The 16,330-nt window shown below is 35.1% G+C and overlaps 1 protein-coding gene across 4 annotated transcripts; it reads right to left on the reverse strand.

Moving 5' to 3' along the window:
* Nucleotides 1–1,266: 1,266 nt before the first annotated feature.
* LOC135616762 (uncharacterized) lies at nt 1,267–15,620 on the reverse strand. 4 transcript variants are annotated; one of them, XM_065116318.1, is made up of 16 exons: nt 15,497–15,620; nt 15,299–15,392; nt 14,996–15,170; nt 14,703–14,808; nt 14,530–14,612; nt 13,360–13,392; nt 10,413–10,590; nt 10,121–10,226; nt 8,074–8,154; nt 7,547–7,611; nt 6,161–6,217; nt 5,845–5,916; nt 4,233–4,472; nt 2,841–2,956; nt 2,136–2,228; nt 1,267–1,639 (listed from the first exon to the last, which is right to left on the reverse strand). In XM_065116318.1, the coding sequence occupies exons 1-16, from the start codon at nt 15,557–15,559 to the stop codon at nt 1,495–1,497; spliced, it is 1,707 nt and encodes a 568-aa protein (XP_064972390.1). In that variant the 5' UTR covers nt 15,560–15,620; the 3' UTR covers nt 1,267–1,494. The 4 variants fall into 4 exon arrangements, with proteins under 4 accessions (XP_064972390.1, XP_064972392.1, XP_064972391.1 ...); XM_065116320.1 differs by having other exon boundaries at nt 15,299–15,422; nt 15,497–15,617; XM_065116319.1 differs by lacking the exon at nt 5,845–5,916.
* Nucleotides 15,621–16,330: the final 710 nt, after the last annotated feature.

Genomic DNA, 16,330 nt, shown 5'->3' on the forward strand with positions numbered 1-16,330 from the left:
ACCTGAACAGAAACTAATTGTAAATAATGAGAGCAAAGTTCTAATCAATCTTAAACCATCAAAACTTCAGAAATATACCAACTACAAGCAAATTAAATTTGTACATTGCCATTTTTTATTTGTTCAGCTCGTCATTATCAATTCAATGCCTCAATAGAACTTAAATGTTTAGGCATTTGAGAATACCTCAATTCAGGAAGTTGAAAACCAAAGAAGATTATAATATACGAACAAAAAAATATTTACTAAATTGTGGCCTAAGTATCAACACATTAGATGCCCTTGTAGATTATATGCATATCATTTACGGCAGTCTATCATTTCATTGTCTATAAACACAAAACTTAGTTTAGGTTGCCAGACCGTCAGAAATCTATTGGGATCGGAGACCAGCAGCAGGAAGGGCGTGGTTTGACATTAAGAGGCCTCCTTAAACCAACCTGATACAAAAGTGAGTGCAACCATGAGACACTATGTGCGCAACTACTCTAGCGGCGAGAGTGCGAGTGTGCAATGTACAAGGCACAAATCAACAGAAACTAGAAAACACTATACACTTCGTTTCCTCTTCCCCTAGGTTTCCACATTTGTGATATATGTGATCCAGTAAGCTTCTTTGTTTCGCCTATCTGTAATATAAATCTTGAAAAATAAACAACTAAAAGTAACCATCAAAAGGAAGCCAACACAAGTGCATTATGAATCCAGAAGATGCGTCATCTTCAGCTCATAATTCACACCCGTACATATATGATAGAGTCTTGAAGACCTGATTCGGATGCTATATCAGAGTTGCATCCAGCCTATCTTCCGCGGGCTTCGGCAGCGAGCGTCCACCCCCGAGATCTGGAAGAAAGGGGCCGGATCAAAAACCCCAACCATCCGTCTTCTTACTGAGAAAGGGGGACCGGATCAAGAAATCGTACCTTGGAAACGGCGACGAAGAAGGTGCTGGACGATTGATCTACAAGGAGCGAGAGGCCGATGGCGACGCGCTCGTCCCGGAGGAGGTCGACGCCCTCGTTGCGATGGCAGAGACTCGACAGATCGCAAGAGGCTCCCCGACGCCCATGGACGAAGGCGCGACCGGCGGATGTGGAAAGGGTTTCGATCCGGTTCGACAAAGCATAGTAAGGGGTTTTGTAGTGGTTGGGTTGGCGGGGCTCCAACCCCCCGATTCGATAACAATTCCGCAAGGCTAATTTGAATGGGAACATTCGCTTCTTTAAGATTCGGAAAGGCAAATCGCCAATGAATTTGATCGGCTGGAGCATAATACTCAATAAGATTCAAAATTAAGTAATCTTTTTCTTGTGAAAAAAGATAATAATGAGGATTAAGCCAGTTTGACAAATTCAATTGTGAGAACAGCTTCTAAAAGAAGAATGTAAATAGCTTATTACTTTAATGTCAAAAAGGATCTCTTTCTAGTGAACTAATAAGCTAAGGTAGAAAAGTTTATAGATGAAGCAGCAGCTAAGAAGGTAGCATTGCTTATGGCTGTTCTCTTGCACAGAGCTCCAGTGCTTGTTCGGCTTCCCTCAGAAACAGGCGAGTGAGCTGCTTTTGGCCTTTCCTATACACCACACAGGACCATCGAGTTCTGCTCATTGACACCCCTTCACTTGTCCTTTTGCTCCTGCGAAGAAAACAATATATGGTTCAATAGATGTCTCACTAGGTATGCCATGGATAATGTTTTTTGTCTTGCCTGCAACAGCAGATGCAGCACTCAAATATCTACATTTTCGATACTAAAAGATGATGAATGTGACATATTGCACTCATATGACTGCTCATATATAACCAAACTAATCAAACTTGTATATGGTGATGAATATGATATAATAAGATGACAAAGGGAACAACTACACAGGAGTTATTTATGGTTCAGACCAACAAAATTGAAATTAAACTCAAAACACCGTGTCAACACCAGAAACAACTCAGTAGCCTCAAGAATCTGCCCGATGAATATGCTTATGGCAAAGGTCAGCAGAAGGGAGATTGAATAAACTCTTATGAAATTAATAGCCACCTTGCTGAACATTTGACGATAACTATATTTCTTCTCTTGGAATGGTTTTGTACTTGACATGCAACAAAATCATAAAATTCAAGCTAGTTCAGCATACCTCTCAACATCTTCAAGTTTCATGATGGAGAAATTTGTAAGAATTTCATCATCATAATCTTCTGTTCCAGATCCCTCTTCAAGTTCCGTCATCCTTGCAAACATAAAATGTAAGAAACCAAATAAAAGAATAGCACAGCTAGATACTATTTTCAGAATCTGCATGCTAATTTCCCAGCATAGCATATCACATCATCTATATGGAGGCTATTGGCATGACTAATTGTTCCCTAATCTGTATTGATTGTCACAATATTACACATCAAGAAACAACAAGACACTGAAACAGATAGATGGAAGGCATGCTTCCAAAAGAAAGGTCAGCTCAAGACAAGGTTTTATATATTAGTATTGTACTCGTACCAGAATCTTATCAGACAAGTATCACCAACTGATATCGAAAATATGAATCAGTATACTCAATAAGAACAATGATCTTTTAATGTGTCAGTACATTGGAAGTATTACAGTATCTAAGTCATTGCTCAAGGTACTTCGAGAGAATTTAATCTCATTAGTTATCATGTAAGAACAGGCATAGAGATGTCAGACAAAACTGACAAACCATGAATTGTTCACCTAATTTAGACTACCTAGGATCCATATCTGTAAGAGTGACAAAGAAGAAAGAAATGAAAGTACCTAAGAATGACAAAGAATATCACAGAGAAAAAAGAAAAATGCACATGTGAGATGAGACTAATACTTCATGCGAAGAAGTTCAACAAGCAGTTCCAAGGCTCCATAATCCCCACAGACTTCCCATATAGCTGTTTGGATATCTTTATCAGATGGTTGTCTTTCCTCCCCAGATGCACCAAGCTTGTCAAAATAAAAGAAGAAAGTAGAAAATCAAGGGCATCATAAACTGAAAATATCTATGTAGTAATTTGTTCACACCCAGTTAATGAATCTGTGTCAAATCAGAAAAAACATCTTGTAAGATGATGAGATGATCCACATATGAACCTAAGGCAAACTTACTTGAAGCTGTATGTGTAAAACATTAAAAATGAAGTTGATTAATAATAAAGGATAACAGGAAAATGTGGACCATGTCATATTGTAATATGCTTTCATCCACAAATCTAATGCAACCTTGATTAGCAATTTGAGAAAATACAATTCATATGCGATAAAAGAATTTTTTTCATGTTACGTATGGCATTTAACGTTGCAAATAGGTACAGGGAAAACTGAAATATAAAAGAAGATATGGAAGATAACAATAAAAAGTACGCAAGATGGATTTATTATGAACAAGTTAATATATCATAAAGAATATTATTTCAGTAAATAATTATTGCAAATAATAAAAAATTGACCCCTATTGTCTGCAGCTTTTTAAGGCATAAGAGGCCTCACTATAACCCTAGGGATTCCATAATTACAATGCATGTGGAGTGTTGGATAATGCATAGGCAAGTGAAGGACTGTTTGAAGAAATTAAAAATTGTGCTCTTCTTTCCGTCTATCCTCTTCTCTCGAGTAACAGAACATTGCAAAGTTGGTGGTTGACAGTGAATGCAATGACTCGAGCAACTATTTCCTCCTTTCCCTCTTCTTCCCCTCCCAAGGCTACCACCTAGAGTAACTGTCAGCCTCCTTCCATCCTTTATCCTTCTATTTTCCTTTTCTTCTTTTGACAAATTGTCTATTAACTGATCAACATCAGCCAACTCCAACTGAGTTTTACAAATTCTAGATCATTGGAAATGAGACCACAAAATCCACCAAAAATATATCAGTAATTCACCAAGTGAATCATATGAGAAAAATTAACCAAAAACATGAACTATGCTCACAACAAAATGATAAAACATTTATAACTTTACAGCTAAAACATGTATATTTGAATCTTTCATATTTCTCCTATGTTATGCCAAGTATACCAAATAGTGTATAAATCGTTACAGGTTTAACTATCCATCTAAACAAATTGCCTAACATCACTACATCATAAAGTATTAAATTTATTTTGCAGATCTTTTGCTTCGATAAGCTACACATCATTTACCGAATAGATGAACTGCCTCATCCAACCATTAGTATAAAGTATAAACATGTCCATTTTAGGATAAAAAGAAACAACCTTTACCTCTTCTAGTAATGAAACAACTTGCCTAAGCTCATGTTCCTGCATTGCAATAGTCCGCAAAGCCACAAGGAACTCTTGTGGGAAAACCAGCTTGCTCAAATATGAAGGAACTTTGCGCTGACCACTCCAGCTATAATTATAGCTCTGGCCGACCAAGCTTTTCTTACTATCTTCATTTCTTTCACTGAAGAAACCATGATTGAGCGAACTTTTAGGTAGGAGACATCTCAGTTCAGCTTTCTGCAGGCGAAACCAAATTCATAAGCAAAATCAGCACAGTAAATGGTGTTTATAAGCACTGGCAAAATCCATCAAATATCATAATGCTCTACTAATCAACATATCTGTGATAAATTAATTTCCAGCAGTAACAGCTGAGAAATGAAAAAATACAAATAAATATCTTCAATTCTGGAGGTGCTAGTGTAAATTCATCAGTGCTACTCAAAAGGGTCGGGAAAACACTATCCTTGATCATCCACAGTATTTAGTGTTATAGGCTTACAGCCATAAAGAAGGCAAGCTTAAATGTTTAGGTAATACAAAGAAATTAAGTCATGGTCCATAGTGCATACAATTTACATTGTACTTAAATCAGATAATAACTCTTATAAGCATTATAAGAGTTAACATAAGCATTATCAGCAATACTCAGATATTTGGAAATTCTGTCTTAAAGGCCGAACAAACGATGATCAGGAAAAGTAAATGGATTTCTATATCAACCCACTTTTCACAGTTGTGAATCTTGTGAAACATCAGATTACTAATTTTTTTAAGTTACACTATACCTCCTGTAGTTTTAGCTAAAAGCACTATGCTCCCCTGTACTTATAATTTCTAAAATTGGCCAAGTTTAGAAACTAGAAACTATCAGATAAGGCTGTACAAGTTTGGTTCTTATATGTAAAAATAATCTTGTGCAACATATGTGACTGTTAGAAAATCAAAAAATGTGGTAAACTTGAAATTATCCAAATCATCATCATAAAACTTGTTGGTTGTAGCAAATGATGAGGTTTCATTAACCATAATATTAAGAATGGTTCGCCTTACCGGTCCATACTGGTGCACCGACCGACCATCGGTATGGTACATTCCGAACCATACCGACATACCAACACATGGTACGGTGAGGCATACCGATAAACCGGTATGTACCACCCATACCGGTCCCCTATCGAACAGATACATATCGCTCGTACCATGCGATATACTGGGGTACAGCGAACCTTGATGTTATGGTAGAACTGATATGATATCAAATCTAGTGGTGAAAAGTGCCTGTGGCTAATTATGCTAACTTAAGAAAATCAATTCAACACAATTTAGACAACTTTTGCATAAAAGTCATACTGTAATGGGTGTTTCAAGCATCTGGTTATTTAAATTAGGAGTCCCAACGCTGCATAAGAATAGACCATGGTGCCTAACAGATACGATATTTAGAATCACTTACTGGCACTACAAAGCCGTGACCATGAAACTGATGGATCAGTATAAAACCTTAGGTAGACTTAACATCCAATATTTACATAAATTATGTCATTTGTAAGAGAACTAATTATGGCTTATTCTTGTTGTGTAAGAAAACTAATCCTAACATGATTACCTGAGCTTCTAGAAGTTCCGCTTTGCTATCTGATGATGAAACACTCTTTAATGCTTCAATGGGATAATGAACCTAAAAAAAGTTAATCAAGAAAATAGTAAAAATGAAGTATGGTTTACAAAAAATGGCATTAAAAAACAAGGAGTAAATGATGCAATGAAACTAAGATGAAATAGTGACTAGTTTTTACAAAAGATTAGCCACAAAATATACACACATAATGATTCATATTACTCAAATTACGGCTCTCAAAAAAATACTAAAATTGTCAAAAAGCACTTTTTGCTTTTATAAAAATTATAGAAGGTCTCCATACCATGAGATAATCATCTGGATTGTTATCAACAACAAACCCATAAAGGTACAACAGCTCCTGCAAGCAAAATAATAAAATGATCAATTCATATATAAAAAAGCATGAACTCAACATCTTCTAACTTGAAAATCTTGATATATGGTTGTGTAAACTTATATGTGATATGGCAAAGGAAAGTCTAGTCTCGTGACTTTGACCATTTTCTTCTTTACAGGAAAGAATAGGCAATGTGTAATAGCTTTTTACTCTCAAACAATCCAACATGGAATATAGTAAGATTGACATAATTCTTCAGATCACTGACCCTGAAATGCAGAATAAATCAGAGAATTTGCAGGACGAGGACAGCAGACGATGAAATGGGCTGATTATGCACGCTCCTTACAGCATGCATCATTGCTTTCCAACAGATTCTAGTAAGAAGTAAGAATTCGCTAACAACCAGACTTTCCCATGAATGAATGCACATGTTCTAGCTAAAATCCAAGGCGGACCTTAAATACAATCTGACAATTTGATCCATTTAGTTAAATAAATCCATTTAGTTAAATACAATCTGACTTTTCTCTCTTCATCTAAGCACAACCAGATCCTCAAATGTTTTGAGTTTTTAATAAATTTGATTGATAACCAAGGTTCATCGATAGACCACTTGAGCACATGCTTTCATCTTGGCAAACTTGGTGGAATATGCAATTGTGTGCACTAGACATGGCTAAGTAATTTAAGCATACCCCACTCAAACACAAACTTTTACAACTCAGGTGTATATTCTTCCCGATGTTAGTACATACAATAGGTACAACCTACCTAGATAAGTCCAGCATGAATTGTTATTAGATATTAGCCTCATAGAACAATTTCAACAAACCAGCAAAAAAAAATAAATAAAAATCTAATAAAAATGCATCACAGATAGGCTAGAAGAGGAAAAGGAAAATCTTAAAGTTAATTATACTCATAAGGCGGGCATATGAAAGTTTATGCCAACAATATGCCAATCCATGCCATTCAAGGGCAGTCCATACTAAATAGATCACTTGGATACAAATCCAGCAGAATTTGTTCTCGAATTCAGAAACAAATAGAAGAGTACTGTCGTCATGAATGTTGTTTGTACTTTGTAGAACATTTTTTTCATAAATTAAATGTGTTCTCAAAGTACCATGACACTGAAAAACAATATACATTTATTCAAAATTCATATTTACACATAAGATTGATAAGCTGAGTAGCTGTCTAATGAAAGCAAGAAAATAAACAGAACTGTGAAAAGCAAAAAGTCATATAATGCATCCGCAAATTGTTTCCTGTCAACAAGAGCTTCCAGTAAATGAGAAGTAATGAAAACTACAAACCATTTAATTCAATGGACAAAGTTTGTACCTCGTTGCCTTTGTTACCATAGCTGATACATATCTCCTTCCCAACTTCAAAATTTTGCTGATCAGCTTTTGCGGAGAAACACAAATGAAATCAAATACCATATTTAACTGGATAATGAATTGCATGACTTCAAAAAAAAAACAACCTGATTTTCATTGTTGAATTTGCACTCAGTTAAAATTTCAAATGCCAAACAAACTTAAGGAGAGACATCAACTATGGATGTCTAAGAATCATGTTAAGAACATAAATCAATCAGTGCACCTAACCTTCCAAATAAGTTCCTTGGTAATGCATTTCCAGAGATTTGGAACACTGAGCTTAGGCAATAACGAGACGGAAACAATATCATATATCAACCATTTCAGCATTAGCTTTTACATATTTTCCAAGTATGTTCAAAACAAATTTAAGTGGTAATATCAAAGGTTCATATTATTGCCAAGAACAGGTTTCTGATATTTACTGAGCTTCAAAAGGAGACATTGGAACACAGCACCTAGAGTAGAACATGAGTAGTATTTTACCAAGAATGAGATACATAGAAGCAGGAACTCCAGTCACAGCTCCCGTTGAATCAACCTCCCATGTTGCAGCTGCCTTCAAACCTGAAACAAGATAATCAATGAATGGAAATTAAGCAGATTTAGTCAGAAACTACAAGCAGGTGCTACCACCAATGGAACTTAACACTGAACTAGACAACATTGCCCCACAAGTCAACACTAGACAAAATTGTTCCAAAACTAAGCCTTCTATGCCAGGAAGTCTGGAACATAATGCTGAAATTTGATAGTATGTGGTTTTCTTGTATCATGCAGCGACTTGAAAAAAAGTCAGGATGATATACCAGAGAAAGTATCATTCACAAATGCAAGTCTGAGTTAAGAAAAATGCAGAGATGTGTTTCTTAAGTCTATCCACAATAATGGTGTATAACATGCCAATATGAAATAACACTAATAGTCCAATGAGAGTTTACCTATTAGTTATTAGTTTCAACAAAATAATACTCAAATTATGTTTGTACGAGATATCCAGCAATGTGGTGTAAGAAAGAGAAACCCTTGTCTGTTAATTGGCAGCACCATGCAGTTTCCAACATTACATGTTCTTCCATTAACAAAGGTTCAGGTTCCCCGAAAGACTGCTCTAACCTTTCAATCAGTCATAGTCACTTCCATCCTGCTCCCAGTCAGCTGTGCTGAAGGAGAGAGCTGCCAAGGTAGTCCACCTGCTGGAGAACATCAGGCAAGTGTTTTTCTATTGTTCTATTATTCTCTTTTACTTCTTTTATCTAATTAGTGCTGTCAAAAGGCCTGTGCTAGCAGACCATGAATCATTCTCTTTATAATAGCCCTAGCATCACTTAAATCACTGCTCTAGATACAGTAGCAACAGCAACAACACTATTCTTTTCTGATAAGTCAGGGTCAGATGATAAGTACTTCATCCCAGTTCCATGATGGCAAATCATTAGTGATTTACAACCTGTTTGCTAGTTACTTTATTATTCCTTTTTTTAATAGATATGGAGCCAAATAAAAATGGCTTCATGTATGTATATATCAAGAATGTCCAACATAAGGCCAGAGAATACCAGGTTGTTATGCAGAGTCTAGTGTATTTTTAATAAAGAAACATGTACTAATGTACAAATTCACATAGTTTCTATTTAGACATTCTGGAGTTACAACAAAGTACAAACAATAGCAGACTTAATGACTTATATTGCAGAAACTGATAATAATAGCATCACAAGATTTCAAGAACTCTAAAACTTAGTCTTTATTTTTCTGACTTGTCAGTCCAAGCAATGGCATTTTTTGTTTCTGTTTTATGTACACATGCTAAAGTAATACTACCTAATGAGCCCAATTCAGAAAGTTGTTTATTAGTTGATGCACCCATGTTGATTATCTGTCATTTGCAACCAAGATTATTGTGCAACTCCGTAAAAGTTGTCAGAGGCCAAACCACAAATGTGGTACCAGCATGCATCATGCAGCTATGCTAGAATGTTGGCATACTAGCCAACATATACCAAGCCACTGTAGAAAGGCATCAACATTGCCATCATGCTACAAAGGACAATCGTCGGCTGAAACTAGTATTACTCATGAATACATCTAGAACATAAGAAAGCTCCTACCTTGAACTTTATGTGGTTCATATCAGAGAGATATGCTAGTTGAAGGCAAGTCTTCAGAGAGTGATTTAATTTTTAAAGAAAGCATCTTAGAGCAATTAAATAAAGGCCAACCTTTGAACCCCACTAATCAAGTCCCAATTAGCAAAAAAAAAGAGAGAAACCTTCATATTAAAATTAGTGTTCAGGTAACTGTGTTATGTCAATCATTTTAAGACAAAAAACCGCCATGAACTGATTGAATTATTACAATACGGAAAGATGATATTTCAATTTGATGCAAAAGCTTTATTTAATCTACTTGCCAGATAACTCCAATGAGGTATGTCAACACAAAAAGCAAGGGTTACAATAAGCATGACTCTTGAATTTAAATAGTCTTCTACATACAGCTGTGCTTTGGTTGCCAAAGGTATGTGGCATACCATGATTACAAAAATCAATTCCAGGAACAAGGCCCTCAACCCAGACAGTCTCTGCACTGGCTAATTTGTAAGCACCATCAGCCGTGTTCTCCACGATAACATGATCCTAATACAAAAACCCATGAATTACCAGATTGACCTTAAGAAAATAAATAAAAAGGTAGGATAATAGCAAAACCTTCTAAAATAGGCACCCTCTTGAGTAAAATACAGTGAAAATCCACACAGAAACCACAGATTCTTTATCGTTAACTACCATACAAGAGAGACAAATAACAGCAGAAATGACAACCTCACTTTTGACGTTCAGTGAATGAATAGATGTTTCACCAGAATTTCCAGTTACAGTAGCATCGGCTTCACTGCTACAGGACAGAGAACTTTTGCCTTGCTCATCTAGTGACTCAGGGAAGACATAAGAACGAGGAAATGGTATATTCAAAGCTCTAGTCCAAAATATGCAATTTGCCCTGTCAAAGTTATGTGAGAAGGCAGTTTGAAAGAAGGCTAAAGATGTGTATAACTTGAGTCTGAGAACTAAAATTTCCCTTTAACAAAATAGAAAAGACACAACTAGAATATTGTTGATGCTACCTAAGAAAGTGACTGTGCTCTTGCATTTTAAAAACAAATTAGTTATGATATTTATAAGTTCAGTGTAGCCCTGTTTAGGTATAGCAAGATTCTTTCACATTCAAGAAAAGATGGTAATAATATGGATCATTGTAATCACATTGATATTCTAAAGGTAGATGATACGCAACTTGACATATCATGTTACAGTAAGTTTATGGTGATATTTATGTTAATAATTGACTCTTTTATATATGAACTAGAATGAACCCATAGTAGAAGAAAAGATTGCTATAATTACAATGCATTTCCAGGACATATCATAAATTAGATGCAATCAACTTTGCTATATCAATTAATTGAAATTCTTATGATGGACATACAACCATTTATTATGCTTGTAACTGGTTATATAATACATGTGGATGAACAAAAATGTGTATTTGCAACATGTAATTTCACACATTTATTTTTCTTGAGAATTCAGCCTCCATGTAATTATGAGATGCTTTTTTATGTTCATGATTTGTCTCTGCTGTACATATATACCTAAATGTATTCTGATTTCTATTTTTTATAAACTATTTTGTTGAAGTATATGTTTTAGGATGACAAGACACGTATGTTCACAGGAGTCAATTCTGGAACTCGGTGTATCCAGAATGTTTATGCATCCATCACCAATCATTGAGCCATTAGCATAGAAGATACATTGTTATAACTTATAACCGCTGTCGGTGTTTCGATGGACTGACTTCCGTGTTTTTGATGATATGTCATATATAATGTATGGGCTTGATATTCCTCTAAGGAACTCGGTGTATCTAACTCTATTTGTGTGGCCAATTCAGGGTCTAAGAGGATCAATGTACACAGCTTTCCCTCGAACTCCGATCTCCCAGGTTGTAAAGGACCATTATTGTCGTACCAAGGTCCGCCCTCATCTAATGACAGATAAATTATAAGTTATTGGACGATAACTACATAATTATGATTGTGAAGACCATTACAGAGACTTGCATTAAATCAAATAATGAAAGGGGTATCACAATTTTTTTGTGCACTACAGCTCACTAAAGACACTCATGTATCAGAAAACTTACAATTAAATGGGGAGCATCTTGCATTCTGATTGGAGTAAATATTGAAAACTATAGTTTTATGATGTAAAAACAACTAGCCATTTGGAGTAAATGACACAAGGAAATACTTGCAAAGTTTAACATCTATCACATCTCTCAATGGTTAGACATCTAAAAAGATAGCTTGTTGAAAGCAAATGACTTCATGCTTGGTCTTTTGGACTTTCATAGGTCAAACATGTGAACTAATATAAACAAATGGGTTGTATTATTCTAAGCCCAAATTTAGGTCTAGGATCTTATTTGACGAAAGTCTGGACTCAATGATGTATTTTATGATGTTCAAAAACTATAAATTCTTTTAAACAAACATATCAATAATTATGAAATATCAATTAGAAAAATAAGACCAACAGAAAATAGTAAAGCATCACGTCTTACAATCACAAACAAAAAACAAGTTGCATTTTTATGAGACATAAGTAATTAATCTACATATGCCTCCACTGATTCACCCGAACATGTTCAAGAAACAAATATCATACTCATATTAACCAAAATTTTTGAAAATAAGGGACTACCACAGGAAACAATTTTCTAAAATAAGGTAATAAGAAAAGAAGAGTTTTCTAAATTAAATATAAAATAGCATCCTTTGTTTTATGTATTCTTCAGAGTCAAACACCATAATCAGTTTTACTTTTTGTATCCTGTATAGTGATTATCACATATAACTCATTACAGAACATGAAAAGGATTTTAACAAATCAACAGGTTGATATAAGCAAAAATACAACAAAATTTGGATCTTCTCATACAAGTCCTCATATCACCCCTGATACGGACCTATTTGTTATGATCCTATAGGGTCCCAATCCAAGGTAGCAACAGTTGTTTCAAGGCCATTTTGATCTATATCATAAAATGGAGCATCATTCAATTGTAAGATCCCAACAAATTTGAGCACCAATTTTCTTCATTTTTTATTCCAAACTACAGAATTAGAATCAAAATCCAAATAAGATTATCTTCATCATTAAAGAATTGCTTGAACTGGCACGATTTTAATACATTAACAAGCCCAACTTTTACCATTGAACTTCTGTTGAATCAAAAACTGAACATTTGCAGATCTGCATTAGAACTCTTTAACATAAAATTGCACAAGCACACATTAGAATTGGCCTTAGTACTTACTAGTATATTAATCACTTAAGTAGTTTCTTTATGCCAATGTTTGCTAGTCAATATAAGCACGATAAGCATACCTACTGAATGGTCAGTGCTTAAACCAAAAGTTCTGCAGTCTTCATCAAAGAGAATTTCCAAACGGATTTCTGGATAAACCATATACAACTTACTATGCAATTTAAATTTGCAGGTCTATCTAAAACAAGAAACAATCAACTTATAACTTGCATCAAAATTATACCCTAAAACTAGGAACTGCAGTCGATGTACAAGGATTGAAGATAATGAAATGTCATTTATTTTATTCCATGATTAGCTGCAACAAATAAGTGTCTAGTACAGAATAAGTGTGTAAATTATAGCAACATCTAGCAAGAATATAAGAATTCATACCAAAGGAAGTCTTCGAACTGCACTTCAATGGTTCTGGCAAATCATTAAGCAGATTGTGGAAATTAGTAGCAAGCTCAGTAAAATCCTAGAGAAGAATTCCGGAGAAGAAAATTTAAAAGAAGAAATAACTAATCTTTTACCACAGGTCTTAGGCATACCTAGATTAAGCATGGTAGATACAACCAAAATGCCTTTACAAAGTAAAATAATTATTCACTCCTGTAGAACTTTTAGTAGGAATGCAAAAAGTTCACAAGGGCACATATTATTTAAAGAAACTTCATCACGATCCCAAACCATTAATTTCCAACTGAATAGCATTATATGAGACGGAAAACTCATATCTTATACATATTACCAAAAAAAAACCTAATTAATATGTAAAACTTAAAATTTACAAGAAACAATGGCTAAACAATTTAGACTCAAGGGGTCTCTATCGAGAGGTTGGTTAGTCCATTGTTGCACAAGTGATAGGTCTCAAGTTTGAGTCCACGTATGGGCGTCATGTATGCTATTTGATATAATGAAAATTTATTCTATTTTTTAAAAGAAAGTAGACTCAAAGGCCTCTTACTAATGATATTATAGCAGTATAAATAGCATGATAGTATACATAAATTGAATGCTCATATTACAAACACTATAGCAACATCAGACAGAATTAGATGGCACAACAACTAAAAAAAGAATAAGAGAGATCTCCCTAATTATTCCCAAGTTGGGGTATGTATAAAATTTGAGAATAAAGTTTCTGTAATTAGGAGGATGTAATAGACTGTGTAGTACCCAACAATGCTTTGACATTTGTGTGTTTGATCGAGTACAACAGAGTGAGCTTAAAAATTAGCTACTCTCAGAGTCTCAGTAATAGATATAAAACGATCCCAACCCTTAACAAATTTGTGTATGGTTTTTTTTTTTCTTTTTCATTCTAAAATGTCAAGTTTGTGATATGACACACAAACATAACATAGTCTCGAAAACCATTATTCTTGAATATTTTTTTTATATTTTTGAGTTCAATAAAAAGTGATCACAAGCATCAGACTGACAGAAATAGACAGTTGTGGCTTCAATAGGAAGAGACTTCAAAAAAAATAAAAAAACCTTCTAAGGTGACCAAAATCTTTAGAAGATTAATTTCAAGTTTAGAGAATTTTAACCCACCTATCTGAATCTCTGTCGGTTTGCAGAAGCTCCTCAACGAGGCTTTTGACCTTGTCATTAAATAGAGCTCTCAATTGTTTTTGCTGCATCATAAAAAACAACCTAGCAATGACTAACAATCTAAACTATGTAGCTACAGTTCTAAAATGGCATCAATGAGAACATTCTGATACCTGTACCAATGTGGCTCGGTACAATGTTGTTCCTCTCAACTCAGCAAGTTCATCTTCCGTAAACCAAAGAGTACTCTCAAAGGTGCTTGGAAGCAAATCAAGGTACCTACGACAAAAACAATCAGAAAATGCATGCTTCAAAGTACCTACACTTGAACCTTAACTTCAGATGAAACATATTTTGTGTGTTCCCAAGCATAGGCGACAAGTATAATGAAAACATGATTCTCGATCTCTCAAGTAGAATCTCTGAGGGCAAAAAGGTAACTTGAGATGGAGGATAGAATCCCTACGGCTTCCACACCGAGTTCGGAAGCACGCGTTCCACCATAAGAAACACCATCATGAGGAAACGGTCGTCGACGTCGCCCTCCTCGAACAAGGCCCTGCATCTCGGCCCAACCAACCGGTCTTGGAGAACCCTCATGGGCGTGATAGCCAAATCGAGCGGAACAACCATGACGATACCTACGAAATCGTTCAAGCTTTAGTGTAAACTCGTTTAAACATGGTCAAACTGACACCAACCATATCGTTCGAGACTAGGGTTTTGCGCGAAAATTTGCGCAGAGCAAATGGGAAATCGAGATGATTACCGTCGCCAATGTTGCCGGTGGTGGCGAAGACGCCGAAGCCCTTGTCTGGTCCACAGTATCGGATGCAGCAGCCTCGCAGCTCCACACTGTTGGCCTACGATTCCGTTCCAAGAAGTGATGTTCGCTACACGGATCAAACGACTCCAGCAAAGAGAAGCACAAAGACCGATGAACGGGGGCGAAGAGAGAGAGAGATACCTGAAGCCATTGGAGGAAGCAGTGAAGCTTAGCTTCTTGTTGGTGGGGAACCGAGGCGGCCATGCGCTTTGGGAGCTTAGCGAGAGGGATTTAGGGAGATAGTGCTGACACACGATAAGAGATGCGTTATAAAATGCATGAGCACAACTTACCGGCACGAGGGGCAATTTATCATGAAACCCCCCAAGCTTTCAGAAATGTCCAAAAAGTATCAAAAATAAATGTTTGGACAATTTGGAAAAACCGATAATAATAATAATAAGTTTTTTTTTAGTAATAATCAGCTTCATTCCTTTTTACAATATTTACTGAGGCAGGCTGCCCAATGTACTCAAATATCCAAAAAAAGAAAAGAAAAATACCATCAATCTAATTATTCATCCTTCATCAAATTAGACTTAAAAAATCTTAAAATAACAAAAAAAAGAGTAATTATGTATATTATGTTTTCCTTCTATTGTGAAAATTTTAAGATGAATTAGATAAATTTTATAGTGTTACACTTATAAACAAGTTAAGTGAAAATTATATGTCAAATTGGACTATGAAAACTTATAAAATTAATAAAAAAAAATAATAGAGTAAATATGTATATAAAAGTGGGATAAGCCCTTCTAATGCCAAATTTGGATTTTTTTTAAGTACACGAGACAAATATAATACAAATATCAACTCTATTGATTTTTTTTATTTCAATATAATTTTAGATAATTTTAAAAAAATCAAATCCCAATATATTCACACTCAAGCCATATAAAATTATTCAATAATCTTCACAGGCCAAAAAAATCACTTAAGTCCTTATGATTTATTAATGTCTAAAATAATCTTTAT

Source organism: Musa acuminata, chromosome BXJ2-7 (assembly GCF_036884655.1).
Source record: "Musa acuminata AAA Group cultivar baxijiao chromosome BXJ2-7, Cavendish_Baxijiao_AAA, whole genome shotgun sequence".
NCBI lineage: Eukaryota > Viridiplantae > Streptophyta > Magnoliopsida > Zingiberales > Musaceae > Musa > Musa acuminata.

Excerpts from the sequence above, each read along its gene's own strand:
- LOC135616762 (XM_065116318.1), bottom strand. The coding sequence starts at position 15,559 with ATGGCCGCCTCGGTTCCCCACCAACAAGAAGCTAAGCTTCACTGCTTC. Across the intron at positions 10,227-10,412 it reads CACTGAACGTCAAAAGTGAG|GATCATGTTATCGTGGAGAA; the intron begins GTTGTCATTTCT and ends TTTTTGTATTAG. Across the intron at positions 1,640-2,135 it reads AAACTTGAAGATGTTGAGAG|GAGCAAAAGGACAAGTGAAG; the intron begins GTATGCTGAACT and ends TTTTCTTCGCAG.